At 43.6% G+C, this 22,251-nt stretch overlaps 1 protein-coding gene across 3 annotated transcripts; it reads left to right on the forward strand.

The window, feature by feature from the left end:
- Positions 1-1,295: 1,295 nt before the first annotated feature.
- Positions 1,296-19,430, forward strand: WBP2NL (WBP2 N-terminal like). 3 transcript variants are annotated; one of them, XR_002121881.1, is made up of 7 exons: positions 1,296-1,370; positions 7,192-7,300; positions 7,545-7,686; positions 7,888-7,980; positions 10,344-10,454; positions 13,725-14,371; positions 17,196-19,430. XR_002121881.1 is itself a non-coding variant. In XM_019623989.1 (6 exons), exons 1-6 carry the CDS (start codon positions 1,309-1,311, stop codon positions 14,309-14,311), a joined length of 1,104 nt encoding a protein of 367 aa, XP_019479534.1. In that variant the 5' UTR covers positions 1,296-1,308; the 3' UTR covers positions 14,312-14,817. The 3 variants fall into 3 exon arrangements, 1 of the variants encoding a protein (XP_019479534.1); XR_002121880.1 differs by lacking the exon at positions 1,296-1,370 and adding an exon at positions 1,560-1,624; XM_019623989.1 differs by lacking the exon at positions 17,196-19,430 and having other exon boundaries at positions 13,725-14,817.
- The last annotated feature ends 2,821 nt before the right edge of the window (positions 19,431-22,251 follow it).

Consider the following 22,251-nt stretch of genomic DNA (forward strand, 5'->3'; position numbering starts at 1 on the left):
TTTTCATTCAGCTAATTTCCTAGCTTTTCCCCTCCTTTCTCCTGAAGGCATAAACACCAAGTATATCAAAGGAATGAACCCATCTTACCTAGAGACCTGCCTATTTTACAGCGAGTACTTTAAGAATTTAAACTTAAAGCACTAGCTTGTCTCTCGTCTTTTCTGACCTTAAGCCAATCCTTCCTCTCTGAGGATCATACTCTCTTCTGCAGCCAGCAAATAACTCTGACCTGCATATTATTTCTCTGAATTTGAATGTGATGACTATATATGCAATTGCGTTTAGGGCCTCAACATGCTGTAGGGTGAGTGCAAGGTACAAATGAACAGCAAAGGATCAAAGCTGGAGGAAGACAAATCAAGAGGCTCTTGGAGTCATTCCAGTAAAATGACAAGGGCTGGAACTAGAGTGCAACACCTCACCCAGATGGAGAGACGTGAGATGATTTGAGTGACAGAGCAGTTTTGCAAACTTAAAACATTGCAGCTGAGAGAAACCTAAGAGTTCTTCTTGTCCAATGCTTTTATACACATATGGAAACTGAAGTCCAGAGAACATAACCGTCTTGCCTGAAGTTGTACACTTAGGTCCCAACGTAAGATGGAGAAGATGTCAGTGCTTGTTTTACTGCTTCATACCATTCCTACTGTACTTCATTTGTTCTAATAGTCTTGTACTTAAAAAAAAATTTCTGAACTCAGTATACAGCTTACAACTGATGACATGTCCGTTATTTTGCAACTTTTTTTCTTAGTGGTACATTTAAAACTGGTGCATCTTGTAACGGACAGCATCTTAATTTGATGAAATACAGTAGTCCAGAAGATGTTAACGTCTCTTTGCTTGAAGCCCTCTGGGGCTACTACTCTTGAAGTTTAAAGGAAATAAGAATATGTACAACATTTTAGTCTTCAAAGCAATTCCAGTATAATATATCCCACTGGATCCTCACAGCCACCCTTTGGAAGTGGCAGGGCAGGAATGATGGACGCTTTCTGCAAAGAGCAGCAGCTTCCTGACACGAGCTAGGGAGGGCACGGGAAACTACTGCTTTTAACTTGATTCCAGTCAGGACCAACTCAAGTCCATACCTTAGGGTAGCGTGGCAGCCATGCGGGGCGAGGACGCAGGGGCCAAACGCACAGGTGGTCCTCCGACAACTGCCCCTCACGTGACCAGCCGCCTCGCCCACTCACCACACGTCCATGCGCCATAATCTCCGCCCACCGTTTCAGAGCCCCGCCCCGCGGCTTGGCGCAGGCCCTGCCCCTTCCCACCTGAGGGGCGGCAAGAGGGGCTGGAGGAAGATGGCGGTGAACCAGAACCACACGGAGAACCGCCGCGGGGCCGTCATCCCTTATGGTGAAAGGTGCCTGAGGGGAAGCCCGGGGTGCTGATAGAGTAGGGAGGAGGCAGCCGGACCGGGAAGATCTGGCGACTCGCAAACTCTCAGCGAATCAAGGGCTTTCCCACCCTTTCCGGCGCGTCTTGCTTAGCTCCGCCCCCACGTTAGGGCGCGCGCAGCCTCGCGGTGTTCCCGGACGTGTAAGTGGCGGAGGCGGGAGCGTGTGGCCTCGAGTGTGTGAAGCGTGGGAGCCCGTCTCCTGGTGTGTGAGGAAGGTGGTGAGAGCGCTCGCTGAGCTCCTCATAATCGTGCTCTTCTCTGCTTCTTGCGCTCGTTTTCCTTTGAGCTCGCCTGGCAGTGCGGCCCTGAAACTCAATGTTGAGCGCAAGTGGGTTGCGGTGAATGCGTTTGTCGGGAAGATCCATTAAGACAGCGCCAAATGCTGATGTCAAGATCTTTTTTCAGCGCTTTCTTCCTCTGATTATTTTCTTGGCAGATTTATATGGGCCGCTAAGGCTGTATGTCTTCCCTTGCTCTCGGGAAGAACCTCTGCTTGCGTTCTTCAGTTTTGTAGTAGGAGGTGATTGCTCGATCTGATGGGGACGGCTGGGTACGCTCTGGCGCAGAGCACTTTGCCCTGGGTGCCTGTGACTCTGTGCCATAGCACGTCTAATCTGGAGTTTGGGTGTCTTCTCACTCTGGCTACTGGATTGCCCCTCAGCTTTTCTGTTTGTGTGTTGTAGGCAGGGGATGGAGCATGTTTTTAAAAAATTATAACCAGGGGCCTGCAGAGTGGCTCAGTTGGTTAAGAGCTCGCTCAAGAGTGCAAACTGAGCAACAGTGGTTCAAGTCCCAGTCCTGCTGAGCTGCCAGCAGGTGGCAGGATGGCTCAGCTAAAAAACAAAACAAAACTGATTTTATGGTCCTTTGAATTATCTTTATGGGATCCCTTCTGTGCTCTTGAATACTTAATCATAGCCAAGCACAGTTCTGAGAGTTTTATGAGGTCAGACAATTAAGTTTGTGAACTTGTTGCAATGATGTTGCTAACTTCATTTTGCTATCAGAGGGATTATTCATTATGAATTTGTACCAACTGGACAAATAGTTAACCAGGTTTACTATTTGGAAGTGCTGAAAAGGCTGCGTGGAAAAACTTAGATGAAAACGGCCTGCGGTTTTCGCCAACAATTCATGGCTCTTGCATCACAACAACGCACCAGCTCACATGGCACTGTGTGTGAGGGAGTTTTTAGCCATAAACAAATAGCTGTACTGGAACACCCTCCCTACTCACCTGATCTGGCCCCCAGTGACTTCTTTCTTTACCCAAAGATAAAGGAAATATTGAAAGGAAGACATTTGATGATATTCAGCACATCAAGGGTAATACAATGACAGCTCTGATGGCCATTTCAGGAAAAGAGTTCCAAAATTGCTTTGAAGGGTGGACTAGGGGCTGGCGACGGTGCATAGCTTCCCAAGGGGAGCACTTCGAAGGTGACCATAGTGATATTCAGCAGTGAGGTATGCAGCACTTTTTCTAGGATGAGTTTGCGAACTTAATTGTCTGACCTCGTATACTTAAAACTTCTCTAGCCACAATGAAGATCAGTAGTATTTCCCTCATTTCGCAGGTGGAAAACAGAAACAAGGAAAAGTAATTTGCCTCACATTATGTGGCCAGTGTATGTGAGAGAGCTTTGATTTGGGCTTGGTTTAGGTACTTGTGCTTTAACTCCTCTACTCCTTCTGTCCCTCAAAAAGGAAAAGGACTGCTGCTCTGCTTTCTCCTCATCAAAGAAGGCCCTGTCAGGGCTCTGGCTTCCTGGATAGAAACTACTTTAAAGAAAGGGAGAGGGAGAAGGTTGGTTATATTTTGATTTCTGCCTGTTCACAATGCACGCTTGAGAAACTCATCACAGTTTGGCAGTGTTTTGTGGAGACGTTTTTTCCATCACAGCTGAGAAGACAGAAATATATGGGCCAGACTCTACTGGTAAAAAGGGAAGACATTGAGGTGTTTTCCCCCCCATATTTCTAACACTTGTGCAGATAACAATACCATATGTATTTATTGTAGAAAAGTTAGGGAAAAAAATTAAGTTACCCTGGATTCTGACATCTAGTGTTGTTTACATTTTGTTATGTACCCTTCCTCACTTTCTCCTATGGAAAAACATTCATTTCTGCCACCCCACCACCCCCAACTACTTTGTAACTTGCTTTTCTCATTTACCAATATATTGAGGATGCTTTCCAGTATCAATATCTACATCATTATTTTCTTTCTTTTTTTAATTAAAGTTTATTGGGGTGACAGTTGCTAGCTACATCACTATTTTCAATGGCTGGTATTCTAGTGTGCATAAATGGCTGGGACATCCCAGCTTTAATGTGTCATTGCTGTAAATATTGCTTCAGTGACCATTTTTGAAAACTTATCTTTGCCTACCTGTCAAAATGTTTCTTTGGGATATATTCCTGAAAGTGGAATTGTGGGATCAGAGAACATAGACTTTTATAAATTGGTTTAAAATACATTTTTTAAATATAAAAATTCTTGTAAAAAATATTAATATATAAATAGAAACATATTTTTTTGCAAAATCACCCTACAGAATGATATCAGTGTACTTTCCTCTCAGTACTCTGAGTGCCCATTTCACCACAGTCTTGCTGACACCTAGTGTTAATCTTTGACATTTCTGTCAATTTTGATATGTGAATAATGGAATCTTTAAGAAAACTTTATTGGTAGTACACTTTTTCTTTATACGGTTATCGGCTATTTGTAAGTCTTTGGCAGATTTTCTTGGTTCATAAATTTTCTCCATTTTTAACCAAGTAGTTCATTTTTTGGTGTGGTAAAAAACACATAACAGAAAATTTATCATCTTTTCCATTTTTGAAAAATGAAAGTTGTATATACTTAAGGTGTACAACATAATGATTTAATATACATATACATAGTGAAATGGTTACTATAATCAATCTATTAATATGTCATCTCCATACACAGTTACCATTTTTTATGTGATAAGCACATCTGAAATCTGTTCTCTTAGCATATTTCCAGTGTTAAACACAGTATTAGTAAGTATAGCCATGCCTGTTAATTAGAACTCTAGACTTATTTATCCTACATAACTACAAATTTGTACCCTTTGACCAACATCTCCCATTTCCCCCACCACCCAAGCCCCTGGTAATTACTGTTCTACTCTCTGCTTCTATGCATTTGACTTTTTTGGGGTTTTTTTTTTTAGGTTCAACATATAAGTAAGATCATACAGTATTTGTCCTTTTTCTGGGTTATTTCACTTAGCATTATGTTCTCAAGTTTCATCCGTGCTGTATGTAGCATGTGACGGGATTTCCTCTTTCTCATGATGAACAATATTCCATCTTCTTTATCCATTAATTTTTTGATAGACACTTAGGTTGTTTCTGTATTTTGGTTCTTGTGAGTAAGGCTGCAATGAACATAGGAGTACAGATATTTCTTTAATACCCTGTTTTCATTTCCTTCGGTTATATACCAAGAAGTGGGATTGCTGAATCATATTGCAGTTCTATTTTTATTACATTGTTTGATTTTTTCATATGTTGAACCATCCTTGCATTCCAGAACTAAATCCTGCTTGGTTGTGGTGTATAATCCTTTAACGTGCTGTTATATTTAGTTTACTAGTATTTGGTTGAGATTTTGTTTTTTTTTTAAAGATTTTATTGGGGAATTGGGGGAGGGGAACAGCATTGGGGAATTAGGTAGGGGAATAGACAAGTTGCTGTCCTTTTGTTTTTCAGTCTAGTTATAGAGGACGTTGCTTCACTGGCCCATGTTGGCATCATCATTGTGCTCTTCCCGGGTGAGGTAGATTGGTCGCCGGCCCCTGGATGGCTGCTCACGGTGGCTCTTGGCAGCTCACGCCAGCTGCTGGCCACTCACGCTGGCTGCCAGCCACTCATGGTGGCTTTACAGCAGCCCACTGCAGCTCCACTGCAGCCCCACTGCAGCCTATGCGGTCGCCGGTAACTCACGGCAGCCCATCTCCAGGTTGAGCTGTTGTTCACCATCCCAGCTGTAGAGGGCAGCGTCACTGGCCCTCATGTGGGATCTGAACCGGGGCCCTGCTGCTCAGAGCTGGCGTCCCAAGCCAACCCCTAACCAACGTGCCAATCTGCCGGCCCATGGTTGAGGGTTTTTGCATCAGGATTTGTCAGGGATATTGGTCTGTAGTTTTTAGTTTCTTTCTTTCTTTCTTTTTTTTTTAAAGATTTTATTGGGGAATTGGGGGAGGGAAACAGCATTGGGGAAGCAGGGAAGGGGGACAGACAAGTTGCTGTCCTTTTGTTCTTCAGTCTAGTTGTGGAGGACACTGCTTCAGTGACCCATGTTGGTATTATGATCATTGCGCTCTTCCCGGCTGAGGCAGTTGGTCTCCAGCCATTGGATGGCTGCTTATGGCGGCTCACAGCAGCTCTCACTGGCTGCTGGTCACTCACGCTGGATGCCAGCCACTCACAGTAGCTCACGGCAGCCCACTAAAGCAGGGGCTGCAGACTACACAGTGGCCGGCGATTCATGGCAGCCCAGCTCCAGGTCGAGCTGTTGTTCACCATCTTAGCTGTAGAGGGCGCAGCATCACTGGCCCTAATATGGGATCTGAACTGGCGGCCCTGCTGCTCAGAGCTGGCGTCCCAAGCCAACTCTTAACCCATGAACCACTCGGCTGGCCTTAAAAGGTGTTTTGTATCCCACACCACGACCCTAGTTCCAGTTCTTATTACCTCACATCAGGACTATTTTAAGAACTCTTAAATGGGCCCCTCTGATATACCACCACCTCCTTGACCATGTGACAACCCTGCTGAGACAGCTGCAGCTCCCAGTTCCTCCTTGCCTATGATATCTCTAAGCTCTAGTCCCAGCATGGCTTTCTAACTTCATCTCACTATTCCTCCCAATCTCACTTCCACACTGTTGATTAATCCACACCGGTAGACTGCTCCCAAGTATGTAATTTGCTTTTTACTGCATACCTCCACTAATGCTGCTCCTCCATCTCCATTAATGCTGTTTGGTCCCCATCAGGATTCTTCACCTCTGCCTACTGAAACGCTATTAATCTCTTAAGAATCAGTTTAAATTTCAACCTCCCTATAAAGCCATTCCTAACTACTTCAACTGAAACTAATCTTTTCCAATTAATTGCCATAACATTTTTGTGCCATTTCTGTAATGTATGTCATATACTGCTTGCATTATTACCTGTATTCATGTTTTCGTTTGCTCATTCTTTCAATATTTAGTAACACCCACCATTGCTAGGGCTACAGTGGCAAAGAAGGCAGACATTGTCCTTAATGTTGAACAAATAAATATAATAATCACTAAGAAAGAAAGAAAAAATCGAATAGAATTCTATCAGTGGGAGTAGGATGAGTCCAAGTTTTTCAGGTTCAGAGTGAGGGGAGAACATGGCAGGCAGAGAGAGTGACATGTCAGGATTCCAGAGCACCCTGCACGCCTTCCCTTCTTTATCAGAGTCAAGGAGACATTTCCATTGGCACAGTGCTTGATAGTTACTGCACAAGAAGTATAAGAATTAATGAGTCAAACATTAAGAATAGAAGTAGGTTTGATAAGAAAAAGAATCCAAAGATAAAGAGGATCAGCAAATAAGATCATTTAATTTCTTTTTATTTCCTCAAAAGTGGTAGTAGCAGCAGCAGCTAACATTGAGTGTTAGCTCTGGGTTAGGAACTGTGCTAAGAGCTTTATATTTGTCCCTTTATGTAACATCTTAAATATGTGCTGTCTGCCCTTTCTCTTCTGCAGTGTCTTGAAGCAGTGTCAGGATGTGGAGCTCTCCTTTCCACAGCAACCAGAGGGATCCAATTTCTTCAGTGGTACAAAGAGGGGAATATTGTTTCTCACTTCACACAGGGTAATTTCTAGTTCTACTTCTACTTTGATTAAATCTACATTATTCTTAAGATGGAGAGTTAACCATTGAGTTTCAAAGTGTTTTAAAACATTTGCACTTTGAGAGTTTCCATGTTGAAGAACAATGGAAGAAAATGGGTGGTGGTTGCCAGGATGCCAAAGCAAATCTCACCTTAGGATTGCTGTTTTATATGTCTCAATTCATGGACAAATTCCACTCTTTTTCCAAATCTTTCCTCTCTTAGGTAATCTTTGTGACTTCACACTCAGCCAGTGATCCCATGTTTTCTTTTATGATGCCATTTGATCTGATGAGTAACTGTACCATTGAACAACCCGTCTTTGCCCCCAACTACATTAAGGGAACCATTCAGGCAGCTCCAGATGGTACGTGTTTACCCTCAGAAGTGTATTTTTTTTTTTCCTCTATATCGTCCAGAAGGTTTAAGATTCAGATTTAGCTCATGTTGGGATCCAAACAAAAGCTGCCCTGCTTCTCTGGGTAGTGTTTCTCTCGGTGTGTGTGGTAGTCCTTCTGGTACCAGCTGTGCCAGCCTCTTAGTGAGTGTGTGACGTTTCTATCCCCAGGTGGCTGGGAAGGACAGGCTACTTTTAAATTAGCCTTCAGAAAAGGAGGTGCCATCAAATTCGGCCAATTGATGATGAAAGCTGCCTCTGCTGGTAAGCGATCATGATAAAGATATTATTAATAAGCACTTTGGGGTTTTTAGGCTTGTGGAATTGAAGTAGGACTGCTACCCAGTCAGGGTTTTCTGGCCTCTGTGTTCAGGCAGTTGGTAGTTACACATGTATTCAGCAGCCATTTTCTGAGTCTACCTACTATGTGCCAGGTACCATACTACCTGCTGGGAACACAAAGATTATTCAGTCCCTCCCTGTCCTGCAGGAGTCTGCAATCTAGTGGGAGCTTCCAGTCAGACACCTGAGTGATTCATTGTACCTGATAGTCTTTTGTCCATCTACATGCTGGTCTCATGTCACTGAATAGTCTCTTTTTCAGGCCAGGGAGCTGCCGTTGTCTTGCTCTTCCCCTGGCATGCCTTTTTGTCATCTTTCTCTGGCTTTGCCTTCGCTTCTCTTAGGTTAGTCCTCATCTTCCATGAGAGAAGGAAAGAGATGCTGTCAAGCCTTTCAGCACTGCTCTAATGAATGTACCAAAGACCTCTTTTAAACTTTGATTACAAATAATTTTTATAATTTATTTTTATTCGATCTAGCCTCATTTCATGCCCTTCACTCTCTCGCTTTTTGTACTCCAATTCAGTTGGACATCTTTGTGCCTTGTTCTCGCATCTCTGAGTCTTCATGCTATTTGCTCTGTCTGGAATGCACTTTCCCTTTCTACCTTGCCTTCTACCCCAACTCCAGTCTAGTTGAGACAAACACAATCTAGTAAAGAGACAGACATATGCAAATACGTTATCCTAACTTATGGCATGTGCTGTAATAGAAGCAGGGACAAAGTGCCGGGACACACAGAAGGATGGAGTGAAGATTCTAGCTTAGAAGATTGACTGGATCATGATGCTATAAACCATGGTTAAGATTAGAAGAGAAAGTCTAAGTTGGAGAGGAAATAATAAGTTCAATTTTAGACATACTAATACTAGCTAACATTTATTGAATGCTTACCACACACTTGAATATTCCAAACCCTTTACATGTGTCAATTTATTTAATCCTCATAAAAACCTTATGATGTAGGTACTATCATTATCCCCAACTTATAGCTGGGGAAACTGAGTCAGCAATGGTTACATAATTCCCCAAGACTATACAGTTAGCAAGTGATGGAGCTGGAGTTTGAACCTTAAACTTACCTACTGTTTCTCTTTTTAAATACTTTATTTTGAAAAAATATATATAGAAAAGTTGCAAGAATATTACAATGAACTCTCATGGACTATTTATCTAGATTCACCCATTATTAACATTTCCCCACATTACATTATTATTATTATTATTATGATGCTTTTTTGTTTTTACTGACATATTTCAGAGCAAGTCACAAAGATCATTTCCTTTGTTCCTAAATATTCAAATGTTCTCCTAAGAACAAGGGCATTCTCTTATCTAACCTCAGTGTACTTATCAAATTCAGAAAATTTAACATTGAAACATTGCTATTATTTAATATATAGTTTATTCAAATCCAAATCATTGGTCCATTACTGTTTCTGATTCTAAGCACTTTTCCCCCCACAATCCAGGCAATCCTGGTTCACACATCGACTTTAGTTGTCCTGTTTCTTTGACCTCCTTTAATCTGGACTCAGATTTTCTTTGTCTTTCATGACATTGACATTTTGAAAAGAATACAGGCTTATTGTTTTGTAGAACGTCCATTATTTGGGTTTGTCTGTTTCCTCATGAGACAGCAGAGAGGGGAAGAGAGTAGATCTTACCTGGGAAGTTTTCATGGCCCAGGGCTGGAAGCGGTGTACATTGCTCCCGGTCATATGCCATATGACCAGAAACTAGTGTGGTAGGCTGATAATGGCTCTCAAAGATAGATCTCTGTCCTAAGCTTCAGAACCTGTGTTACCTTATTTGTAAAAGGAATCTTTGCAGGTGTAATTAATAAGGATCTTGAGATGAGATTACCCTAGATTATCCAGGTGGGCCCCAAACGCCATCACAACGTCCTTAGAAGAGAGATGCAGAGGGAGACAGACAGAAGTGCTTTCTTCTGTGCCGCACTTCCATTAAATTGGTCTTTAATGGATATATCTTGCCAACTTGATAGAATTCGTTGCTTGAAAACTTTTTTCTAAGTACCTGTTATGATAGGTGTCCTGCTAGACCCTGAATAAGCACAGGCAAATAAGCCACAATCTCTGCCCTCAAGAAGCATAGAGTTCAGGATAAGGGCGGTGTATATTGTTTTATCTTATATCCTGGGAACATTGTTGGACACTCATGAAAGGTGATGGTTAATGACCTGTTAATTGTTTGGTTGATAGCTGCTATATATCTGACTTACAAGAATTAAAGTCTCTGTTTTGCTAACCTTGTCTTCTCAGCTGCCCAAGGAGCTCCACTTGGAAGTGTAAATTACTGGCTTGGTGCTCCAGGACTGTATTTCTTTACTGGGCAGGGGAGCATGATGTGCAGCCAAGAGGTGCCTTGTCCAGGTAAGGTATGGCGAAGAGGTTCTTCCTAAGAGGTGAAAAAGTATGCCAGGGACGCAACAATCTATTCACTGCTAGCTTGTTTCCAACTCTGCTGCAGGAGAAGCAGCAGAGGTTTGGGGTTGGGAAATGTTTGTGTTCATCACTTCATTTCCAGACTGAGATCCAGTGGCAAGTCAGCAACTGACTGGGCTTGGGTTTCAGGCTTACTTTTAACTATAATATATGAATATGGACACTACCTGGGCAACTCCCATTAGTGGGAACAGTCACCTCCTGCTTATAGCCCGAGCAGAAAATGTAGACTCTTGCCAACTTCCCCCTTCCCATTTCACACAAGCATAGCCATCAAGCTTGTACCATGCCCTTCAACCTCACTAAGTACTCCAGCCCTGGGCTTTATGCCCTCTACCCTTTAACAGTTGTGCCTGTCCACAGTTGCCGAGTCACGGTCCTGGGAGGTGATAGATCAGTGATTGTCAAATGTTGTCCACCACCTACTGGTGAGCCACACAGGGTCTCCAAACAAGCTACCAATAGACCTCAAAACTGCAGGCCCTTTCTTGGGTTCTTCTTGGAACATGATGTGCCTGTCCATTGATGTTTAGTTTTGTCTATGAATTTTTAAGGGTTATTAAAATCTAATGCCCCAAATCTAAAAGTAAGTGTTGCTAAGATTTTGTAAAACAATTTGTTTTTTTATAAAAAAAATTTTATTGTGTTGAACTTCACATAACATACAACCAACCATTTAAAAATGCACAATTCAGGGCCGGCCGAGTGGTGCGTTGGTTAAGAGCTGGCTTGGGACGCCAGCTCTGAGCAGCAGGGCCCCGGTTCGGATCCCACATGGGGGCCAGTGACACTGCCTTCTACAGCTAAGATGGTGAACAACAGCTCGACCTGGAGTTGGGCTGCTGTGAGTCGCCGGCGACGGTGTAGGTTGCAGTCCCTTCTGCAGCAGGCTGCCATAAGCTACCATCAGAGGCTGGCAGCCAGCGTGAGCAGCTGGCAGCTGGTGTGAGCTGCCAAGAGCCGCCGTGAGTGGCCGTCCAGAGGCCGGCGACCGATCTGCCTCACCCAGGAAGAGCGCAATGATAGTACCAACATGGGCCAGTGAAGCAACGTCCTCCACAACTAGACTGAAGAACAAAACGACAGCAACTTGTCTGTTCCCCTCCCCCAATTCCCCAATAAAATCTTTTAAAAAAAAAACACGCACAATTCAGTGCTATAGGGCTGTTGGAAATGTCATGACTTATTTTTTTCTATGTTTTTCAAAGGTCATTTATATAAAGAACAAAGATCAATCAATGATATATTGCCCGTTTTGTTTAATAACTTTTTGCCACCTTTCAGTGAGCTTCATAATTTCTTGTTCATAGAAGGACCTGTCTTTATTTGCGAAAAACTGAACAAGGTGCTGATTTACAGCCTCATCTGAATTGAACGTTATACCACACAAGGAGTTTTGAAGAGAGTGAAACAAGTGGAAGTCTGACAGCGCAAGGTCAGGCGAGTATGATGGGTGTGGCAACACATCCCATCCAAGCTCCAATAATTTTTGACGGGTGATCAAACTTGTGTGTGATCTCGCATTGTCGTGATGGAACACAACTCCTTTATGATTAACTAGCTCTGGACGTTTCTGGATGATGCATTCGTTCAAACTGTCCAATTGCTGACAGTACACATTCGAATTGATTGTTTGGTTCCTTGGTAGGAGCTCGAAAAACACAACACCTTATAATCCCACCACACTGAGCACATAACCTTCCTCTGATGAATGTCTGCTTTGATGTTGTTTGAGGTGAGTCATCACATCGGGACCAAGACCATTTGCGCACCACATTGTTGTAAACAATCCACTTCTCATCACCAGTTACCAGTTGCTTCAAAAAAGGATCGTTTTCCTCATGTTTAATGAGCATATTGCAGCTATTTATATGCGCTGCTGTCAAATGACCTTTGAGTTCATGAGGGACACCCAAACATCAAGCTTGCTTACGTATCCCAGCTTCTTCAGGTGGTCGTGAACGCTTGAATGATGGATGTTCAATATTTCTGCAATCTCTCATGTTGTGTAACGTGGGTTTGACTCAATCAATACCTTTATTTTGTTGTCATCAACCTTGGTGGACCTCCCTGACCGAGGAGCGTCGTTGAGATAAAAATCACCAGCATGGAATTTCGTGAACCATCGTTGGCACTGACATTCTTGTAGAGCATTGTCACCATAAACTTTACGCAACTTTTCACAAGCTTGACGCGCGTTCTTCCCTTTACGGAAGTAAAACAGTAAAATATGGCGAAAATGCACAGTTCGGTCTTCCATCTTAAACTTGTAAAATCTCCAAAACTCAACCAATCGCTCAATTTTTTTTTTTTAAGATTTTTATTGGGGAATTGGGGGAGGGGAACAGCGCTGGGGAATCGGGGGAAAGGGAACAGACAGGTTGCTGTCGTTTTGTTCTTCAGTCTAGTTGTAGAGGATGTTCACTGGCCCAAGCGGGCACCATCATTGCGCTCTTCTCAGGCGAGGCAGATCAGTCGCCGGCTTCTGGACGGCCGCTCACTGCGGCTGCTGGCCGCTCACACTGACTGCTGGCTACACACGGTAGCCCATGGCAACCCACTGCAGCAGGGGCTTGCAGCCTACACCGTTGCCAGCGACTCACGGTAGCCCAGCTCCAAGTCGAGCTGTTGTTCAGCATCTTAGCTGTAGAGGGCAGTGTCACTGGCCCTCATATGTGGGATCCNCCGAACCGGGGCCCTCTGGCATCCCAAGCCAGCTCTTAACCAACGCGCCACTCGGCTGGCCCTCCCCAATAAAATCTTAAAAAAAAAAACAAAATTGTACAGTTGTTATAATCATGATTGTATAAAAATATTAACAGATATTCTTCTACAAAGAAATACACCAAAATATTAAGTTATTGTATTTGATGATGGCATTATGGATGACTTTTAAAAATTCATCTTTTCTCTATTTTCCACATACATATTCCTCATTAAGCATGTGTTACTTTTTTTCATAATCCAGACAAAGTTTATTAAGTAAAACATGTACCTACCTGTATACAACTATAAGTAATACAGAGATATAACTACAGAGTTATTTTCATGTTAATTTCCACAACAGGAAATGATAAAGCCTTCAACTGGTGGTGGCTAAAGGATCTGCTTTACTATTATTCTGACTGGTTCTCTTCCTGTGTCACTTATTCCTTGTCCACTCTAAAACATAAATAACTGATTTGTTTTTCTTCTCAGCATACCCAGTTATTATGTATGGGCCCCAACCTGTGAGATATGGAGCCCCATCGGGGGGATACGGAGCCCCACCAGCGGGATATGGAGCCCCACTAGCAGGATATGGAGCCTCGCCTCTGTTATACGGAGCCCAACCTACAGGATATGGAGCCCCACCAGCGGGATATGGAGCCCCATCGGGGGGATACGGAGCCCCACCAGCGGGATATGGAGCCCCATCGGGGGGATACGGAGCCCCACCAGCAGGATATGGAGCCCCATCGGGGGGATACGGAGCCCCACCAGCGGGATACGGAGCCCCACCAGAGGCATCTGAAGCTCTGTCTGCAGGATATGGAGCCCCACCAGAGAGATATGAATCTCCACCTGTGGGATATGGAGCCCTACCAGCAGGATCTGAAGCCTCGCCTGCAGGATATGGAACCCCACTAGCTGGAAATGAAACCCCACCTTTGGGATATGAAACTGCACCTACCAAAAATAGAGCCGGGTCTCACAAATCTGCAGCAGCCCAACCTGCTGAATATGAGGCTTCTCTTCCTTCTGCCTCATCTACTCAGGCCCATTCACCACCATCTGAGAAGTAAACCCTGAAGACTTACCAAGCAAAGTAGCACCCTGAAATTGAAGTCAGGATAAGGACACAAGTATGTGTTTAAAGGCCTTTCTCAAGTAGTTGTTCCGCCCTTTGGAAGGGCACTCTTAGGGGGAAGGTGAAGGTGTACTTCCATGCCTCAACTTTAGAAGCAGAGTCAACTCTTGATTAGATGGGCTAAAGGAGAAGCAGACATGTAGGGCTAATTCCCCAATAATTTGGTTGATGTGGGGCCACATTTTTCAGCATACCTTGAATGTGAGTGTAAAAAAGCTTTCTGTCTGTCTCCCCTCCCCCATCCAAGAAACATTATGCTCAGCTTGCTAGGCACTAAGGTGTGTGTTAAAAATATCCCATTGAACACTTAGTTATTTTCCACAGCATTATATTAGTGAAAGGATGAAACCACCTAAATTTCCAACAGTGAGAGAGAATTTCATAAAGTATGGTATACCTCTATAATGGAATATTATGCAGCCCTGAAAATGATGTCTAGAGGTGGGGAAAGCCTTTAAGAAGACCAAAACCATTGAACCAATAAAGGAAAACATAAATAAAATATAAATTCAATTATTTAAATTTTATAATTCTGTATGACCAAAGTTAAAAGATAGGCAATCAGACCAGGAGAAAGTAATTTCCAACAAAGATGTATATTAAACAATTTATGGTCAGAATGCATGAACTCCAACCCAAAAGAAAAAAATGGACAAAAATATGAATTCCCCATTAACTGAAGCAATAGAGTAGTCAAGAAATATTTGAAAAGATACTCGTTCAACTTGACTAGTGTTAGGGAAATGCAACTTGAAATGAGAAACACTTTTTATCTCCAAAGATTTACAAATATTAAGATTGAAAAACCCAAGTGTTAGAAAGGATGTGGAGGAATGGTTATTGTTATACACTATTGGTGGGAGTGTAAGTTGGTGTGCCTTTTTAGAAAGAAATTTGGCAATACCTTTTAAAAGTTAAAATGTATCTACTCTTGATTTAGTGGTTTTACTTCTCAGTATCTATTCCTGAGAAATACTTGCACATGTGCAGAAAGATGTATATGGGAAGATTTCATCACATTCATTGTTTCTAACAGCACAAAATTAGAAATAATTTATATGTTTATTAATAGTAAATATTTAAACTATGGTACATCCATGTCACATATGCAGAAATTTCTAAGTGTTATTGTTCAATGAGAAAAGCAGGATGTAGGGAGTATATACTACATAAATTTTCAATCCCATCAGACTGAACGACCCCTTTTATAACTAACATTTTGTAATGTCTCCTTTACTTCATTGGAGTGTAATTTGTAGGCAGTTGCACATGACTCCACACCATTTCAACCAAAATCAATATAATAATATAAATGTGATATAAACAAGAAATAATAGAAAAGTAGTTCGTAGTAAAATGTTTAGTATTTTAATATGTAAATTCTCAGATTCCACCATACTAGAAGACATAATGAAGTAATCAGGTGGTAGCCAGGTTGCCTCTGGGTTAGGGAGCTGCATGGCTGGAGGAGAGGATGGAGAGGGAGACTTAATTTTTTCACTATAAATTAAGTGCATGTGTACTATCTTCAGAAATGAATTATTTTAAAACTAAATAACAGAGGCTCTACCTTGCTTATAAATTGTTCAATGGCTCCTCACAGCCTTCAGGATAAAAGTCCCAACTCCTGGTTTTCACCTACACGTGAATCACATTGTGCTCCTTAGTATTCAAGGCCCTGCTCAATCTGGCCCCTGCAGTTACCTCTCCAGCTGTGGGATCCAGCCGAGCAGAACTAAACGCAGACACAGAACTGCATGGCCTCTGCCTCTGCCTCCCCACTACCTTCTACTCATCTTTCAAAACAGCCCAGAAGTCCCTCTGAGAAGCTTTTTCCGAGCTCCCATTCTAGGGTAGTTGCTCTTCTGCCGAGCTTGTACCCTTAGCAGGTTTCTGGAGAATACTGTGCCAATCCCATTGGGATTGTTTGTTTGCATGTTCATCTGCCCCGTAACTTGTGAGTTCCTTGAGAGTGAGGCTGTATTTCATTGCAGGGGTCTAATGGAAGGCATGCACACTGTGTCTGGGAAACATTTGTCGAGTGAATGAAGACATGAATAAATTACATTATTTGTTATATACACATACAACATACACATACACACACACACACACACACACACACACACACACACACACACACCACTGAGTTCTGGCTACCAACTGAAGATTATAATTTGCAGAATCAGTTTTGTTTGGCAAACTGTTAGGATTAGAAATTAAAATTTCATATTTTAGAGAAAGCTGTCCTTTCTCTGACTTTTTGAGTTGAACAGTCTTGAAGGCATGATTATATTTCACCTCTTCCAACCTCACAGCCATGGTTTATGTGGTTCACAGTGGCCAAAGCCACCTCTGGCAAGATGGTCCCATAGAACTCACCCAGTGTTTAAAGGCCTTTGAGGGAGCAAACGACAATTACTGTAGTTGGGTGCCAGGCAGTGTGCTAAGGCACTTTATAAGCATATCTCAATCCATCCACTCCCCATCCCAACCCGGTGAAGTGGGCACTGTTAACACATTGTTTGCGGGAAAGGAGTAAACTCATCATAGCGCGAAACGAGTAAACTCGTCATAACGCTTTTTATACCAAAGCGCGGGAGACAAGTTAACTCAGGTATAGAGAAAAATGCCCGCTTACAAAGTGTTAATAGCTTCATTTTACAGTTAAGCATACTAAAGCTTGGGGGCATCAGGAAGCCAAAGAATTCACAGCTGAGTGATGGAGGCAGGACATGAACCCAGGCTGGTCCCAGAGCCTGGGACCCTAACCTCTGACTGTGGAACCGGTTTCCTAACATCCTCTTTTCATCCCACAGGTGCCGAGCAGTAGGAGGAGTTTCCTGTGCAAGTAGTGGCCTGATCCTCCCCCCACATCTGTGAGGTCCTGGTGAGCTTTGAGTCCCTTTTCCTGCTGCGGGCTTGATCCCCGTGTTCAGAGGGCCTGTGTCAAAGGCAGTAGCGTAGTTCAAAGGAGGGCTCAGGTTGCTCATGGGACCAGAAGATTGGTTCCAGATCTGCCGCTGCCTTGTAACTGGGCTGTGGGGGGTGCTGGGAGCCTGAGACCAGCTGCCTTTGAGCCAGCTCAGCTGGCACAGGAAAGAGAATCCTGAGATCTTTGAGTTTTTCATGGCCTCATGGCCTCATCCCTTTATCACAGTCCCAGATCTGAAGGCTCTGCTGCATTAATTGCCTTAATGGTGCCCCCTGAGTAAAGGGTACTTATGACGATGGAAGGTGAAGAGTTTAAGAGGGGCACTAATTGCGTCAAGTGCCTGGCCCATTTATTAACTATGTTTGTGCCAAGCACCCTGCCAAGCACTTTACATATATAATTTAGCAAGGTGAGTGCTTGGACCCCAATCTCATAGATGAAGAAACGAAGCAAACTGCCGAAGGCACACAGCTGACTAGGAAGTGACACGGCAGGATCTGAACGTAGGTTTCCCTTTTCATTCACACACTCATTCATTTATTGAGGGCCTTTTCCATGCCGTTTCTGTGTGCTTGGGGTATCAGTGACCAAAACAGACAAATTCCTGCTCTTATGGGGCTTACATAATACTAAGATGCAGTCAGTACATATTATGTTACATGATATAACTAGGCATATCATATTCAAACTGTAGAAAAAGCAAAAACAGACGTTGATAAGAGCTATGAAAAAATATAGAACAACGTAAGGGAGACTGGGAGCACTAAGGGGTTGGCAGAGGGAGCAGTGTGCAGTGCAGCCTTGTTGAGAAGTTAATATCTGAATAAAGACTTGAAAGATAAAGGAGGTGAGGGAACTGGCCATGCAGATACCTGGGGAAAAGTGTTCTGGGCCTAGGGAACAGCTAGTATAAAGGCAGCTTAATTCCAAGGTGCCTTCCCTTATACCCAGTGCCTCAAAACAGTTGAATGTGAGAAGACTGTTCTCAAGGAAGGAAAATGCTCGAAAACATTGCAAGCCAACCACAGTAAGAGATCTGAACCAGTCCATGTAAAACAGCTTGGGCATGGACATTGATTTCTGGGTCCTCGTCAGGTAACAGGCATCCTTCCTGTCTACATCTTAAGGACAAAAAAGAAGTTAAAGTAACTGAAGAGGCTGGGTCACTCTGGTTTCACACCCTCGATTAAAGTCTGCTTGCTGTAGCATACCTCTGCTGTGGTCTTGCTCTGTTTCTGAGGGCATCTGCTATATGGCCTGGTTCTGGTGCCTTGGGACCACCCAATAGGACAGCTTGGATGTGCCCAGTGTCTCAGCTTCCTGGCTGGGCTCTGTACTTGTCCTGCTTCAACTGTTCCATTATCTGGTTCCAAGAGAGATGGATCTTCTCAGTGCTAAAGTCTCTGGATCCTCTTGATGGAGCATTTGCCTAAGTCGGGGAAGTCTGTTTTCCGACTTTCCATGGAAAGGAGTGCCAGAATAAATCGATGTGAGAGCTTGTAGGCTGACCACTTGCTTGTTGTGCTGCCCAAAATTGTGCTGTCGGCTTCCTAAGGATCAGTTCAGGTTAAGTACTTACTGAGGCTGCTCTGTGCCAGCCGTGCTCTGAGGAATCTGATACACCCTGACCTTGAGGGGTACACAGACTGCTCCAGAGATCGACATTTGCATTACGTTTTGCAAGTGTCCACCCTGTCCTGGACCCCACATACCCCTAAAATATAGGATGGGAGCAGGTAGGTACCTCACCCTTGGTGTGGTCCCTCCTCCTGTTGGCTTGCTCTGAGAATCTTAACTTCCCTTGGTCCTCAGACTTTTGGTTTGGGCTTGGAGAACTATTTTAGAAATATTTATGCTCAAGCTTGGGCTTCTCCCTTGGACCCAATTCTGGCATTAGACCTCTGGCTTTTACCTGATGACCAATGAGAGAGAGGGAGAGAGAGAGGAGACTACTAATTTCTGACAAAAGTGTAATGATAGAGGTCTGCATGGGGATTAGAGGATGGGCTCTGATCAGCTTAAGGTGCTCCTGTCACCTTCCTGAAGAAGGGGATGCCTGCATTGCTTTGATGCCCCAACCAGGAAGCTCTTTGGTCTGGGTATGTGGTCCAGCCTTAATAAAGAGACCAGTTGTCCTGTGGTACAAATACTCGTTGCCTGCAAATCTTCTTGCCCTTTCACAGATTGATTCCTAAAAAGGAGATGAAGGTTTTCTTGTCTGGCATGTAAGGGGCTTGGAATTCAACACCCCCATCCTCACGAGTAAAAAGCTGAACATAGTAAAAATCAGTTACTCTTCTTAGGTCCATCAGAAGTCATAGGGCAAACTGATGCCTGCAAAATTGGTGAGATAGGTGGATACAGAGACTCAAAACTTACCCAAAACAAAAGCTCAGGAAAAGAACCTGTCAGTGGAGCCAGTAGGAGGGTAAGAGAACTTAAACTGTAATTGATGAACTAGGGGAGGCTCTGTGTAGACAAGCTCGAGAGTTAAAATTTTCCAGGGGTCCAGCCTTAGGAATGAGCCCAACATTTGTGTGAGTTTTACCTCCAGGAGCCCTACCAGCTCCCCAGAGTAAAGAGTGAAGAAAAATCCCTTGTGCTTCCAGTAGCGGGGGATTGAATAGTAGCTATTTTAGTTGGAGAATCCCAAACCCCTCTATCAGTAATGGACAGATCCAACAGGCATAAAGTCAGTGAGGACACAGTCGAACTTATCTGTTTACAAGGTTTTGTGTGGACATGTTTTCATTTCTTTTGGGTTTATACCTAGTCGTGGAATTGCTGTGTCATATGGTAATTCTATGTGTTAATCATGTGAGGACTTGCCAGACCATCTTCCACAGCAGCTGTACCAGTTTACATTCCCACCAGCCGTGTATGAGGGTTCGTTTCTCCACATCCCTGCCAATGCTTATTATCTCCCTTTTTTATTCTAGCTACCCTTTGGGTATGAAGTAGTATCACACTGTGGTTTTTATTTGCATTACCCTTATGGTTAGTGATGTTGAACATTGGCCATTTGCATATCTTCCTTGGAAAAATGTCTATTCAGATCCGTTTCACACTTTAATTGGTTATCATTTTATTATTGAGTTGTTGTAAGAGTTCTTCATATATTTTAAACAGAAGTTCCATATCAGAAATATGAATTGCAGATATTTTCTCCCATTGTGTGGGTTCTTTTTACTCTTTTTAATATAGGCAAATGATGGCTATAAATTTCCCTCTGATCACTAATTGCACTGCTAAGTTTTGGTATGTTGTGTTTTAGTATTTTTTTAAAGTTTTTTTTTTATTGGGGGAATTGGGGGAATGGGAACAGTGCTGGGGAATTGGGGGAAGGGGAACAGACAAGTTGCTGTCGTCTTGTTCTTCAATCTAGTTGTGGAGGATGTTGCTTCACTGGCCCATGTTGGTATTATCATTGCGCTCTTCCCGGGCGAGGCAGATGGGTCGCCGGCTTCTGGACGGCCGCTCACTGCGGCTGCTGGCCGCTCACGCTGGCTGCTGGCTACATACGGTAGCCCATGGCAACCCACTGCCACAGGGGCTGCAGCCTACGCCGTCGCCGGCGACTCACGGCAGCCCAGCTCCAGGTTGAGCTGTTGTTCAGCATCTTAGCTGTGGAGGGCAGTGTCACTGGCCCTCATATGTGGGATCCGAACAGGGGCCCTCTGGCATCCCAAGCGAGTTCTTAACCATCGCGCCACTCGGCCAGCCCGTGTTTTAGTATTTTTGATATGTTATGTACTCATTTTCAGTCATCTCAGAGTATTTGCTCTTGTATGTGATGAGTCACATGTCTTGCTGTTTTCAAAATTCTCCCTTAGTCTTTGCCTTTTGAGAGTTTGAATATGATGTGTCTAGGTATGTATCTTTTTTTTTTAAAGATTTTATTGGGGAATTGGGGGAGGGGAACAGCGCTGGGGAATCAGGGGAAGGGGAACAGACAAGTTGCTGTCCTTTTGTTCTTCAGTCTAGCTGTGGAGGACGTCGTCGCTTCACTGGCTCATGTTGATATTATCATCGCACCCTTCCTGGGTGAGGCAGTCGCCTGCCGGCCTCTGGACGGCCACTCACAGCGGCTCTTGGCAGCTCACACCGGCTGCCGGCCGCGCACGCTGGCTGCCGGCCACACATGTTAGCTATGGCAGTCCACTGCAGCAGGGGCTGCAGCCTACACTGCCGCCAGCGACTCATGGCAGCCCAGCTCCAGGTCAAGCTGCTGTTCACCATCTTAGCTGTAGAGGGCGCAGCATCACTGGCCCCCATGTGGGATCCGAACCGGGGCCCTGCTGCTCAGAGCTGGCGTCCCAAGCCAGCTCCTAACCAACGCGCCACTTGGCCGGCCCGGGATCTCTTTTGAGTTTCTCCTGTTGGAGCTCACTGACCTTCTCAGACGTGGAGATTAATATTTGTCATCAAATATGTGAAGTTTTGAGCCATTTTTTCAAATATTCTTTTTGCCCTTTCTCTCTTCTTCCATGTTGGTATGCTGCATGGTGTCCCATAGGTCTCTGAGCCTCTGTTCATTTTTCTTCATTCCTCTTTCTCTTCCTCAGATAGGTTTATTTCAATGGACCTACCTTCAAGTTTGCTGATTTCTTTTCTGCCTGGTCATGTCTGCTGACCCATTGAGGTCCTCGAATGAAATGTTTATTTCCATTATTGTACTTTTCAACTCTAGAATTTCTATTTGGTACTTTTCTATAACTTCTGTCTCTTTACTGATATTCTCTATTTGGTGAGACATCATTCTTATTCTTTCCTTTAGTTTATTAGATATGGTTTCCTTTAGCTCTTTGAACATATCTTAAATAGCTGATTTAAATATGATACTAGGGTAAAACGCTACAAAGCTTGCTATTCTTACCAAGATTCTGGTTTTCTTGACCAAAAGCTCTCTGGGTTGCTGCAAACCTTGGGTGAATTTCCAG

This window comes from Hipposideros armiger, unplaced genomic scaffold (genome assembly GCF_001890085.2).
Source record: "Hipposideros armiger isolate ML-2016 unplaced genomic scaffold, ASM189008v1 scaffold_572, whole genome shotgun sequence".
In the NCBI taxonomy this organism is placed as follows: domain Eukaryota; kingdom Metazoa; phylum Chordata; class Mammalia; order Chiroptera; family Hipposideridae; genus Hipposideros; species Hipposideros armiger.

Coding starts and splice junctions, on each gene's coding strand:
- WBP2NL (XM_019623989.1), top strand. CDS start 1,309: ATGGCGGTGAACCAGAACCACACGGAGAACCGCCGCGGGGCCGTCATC. Junction 7,687..7,887: donor CATTCAGGCAGCTCCAGATG/GTACGTGTTTAC, acceptor TTCTATCCCCAG/GTGGCTGGGAAGGACAGGCT. Junction 7,981..10,343: donor GATGAAAGCTGCCTCTGCTG/GTAAGCGATCAT, acceptor TTGTCTTCTCAG/CTGCCCAAGGAGCTCCACTT.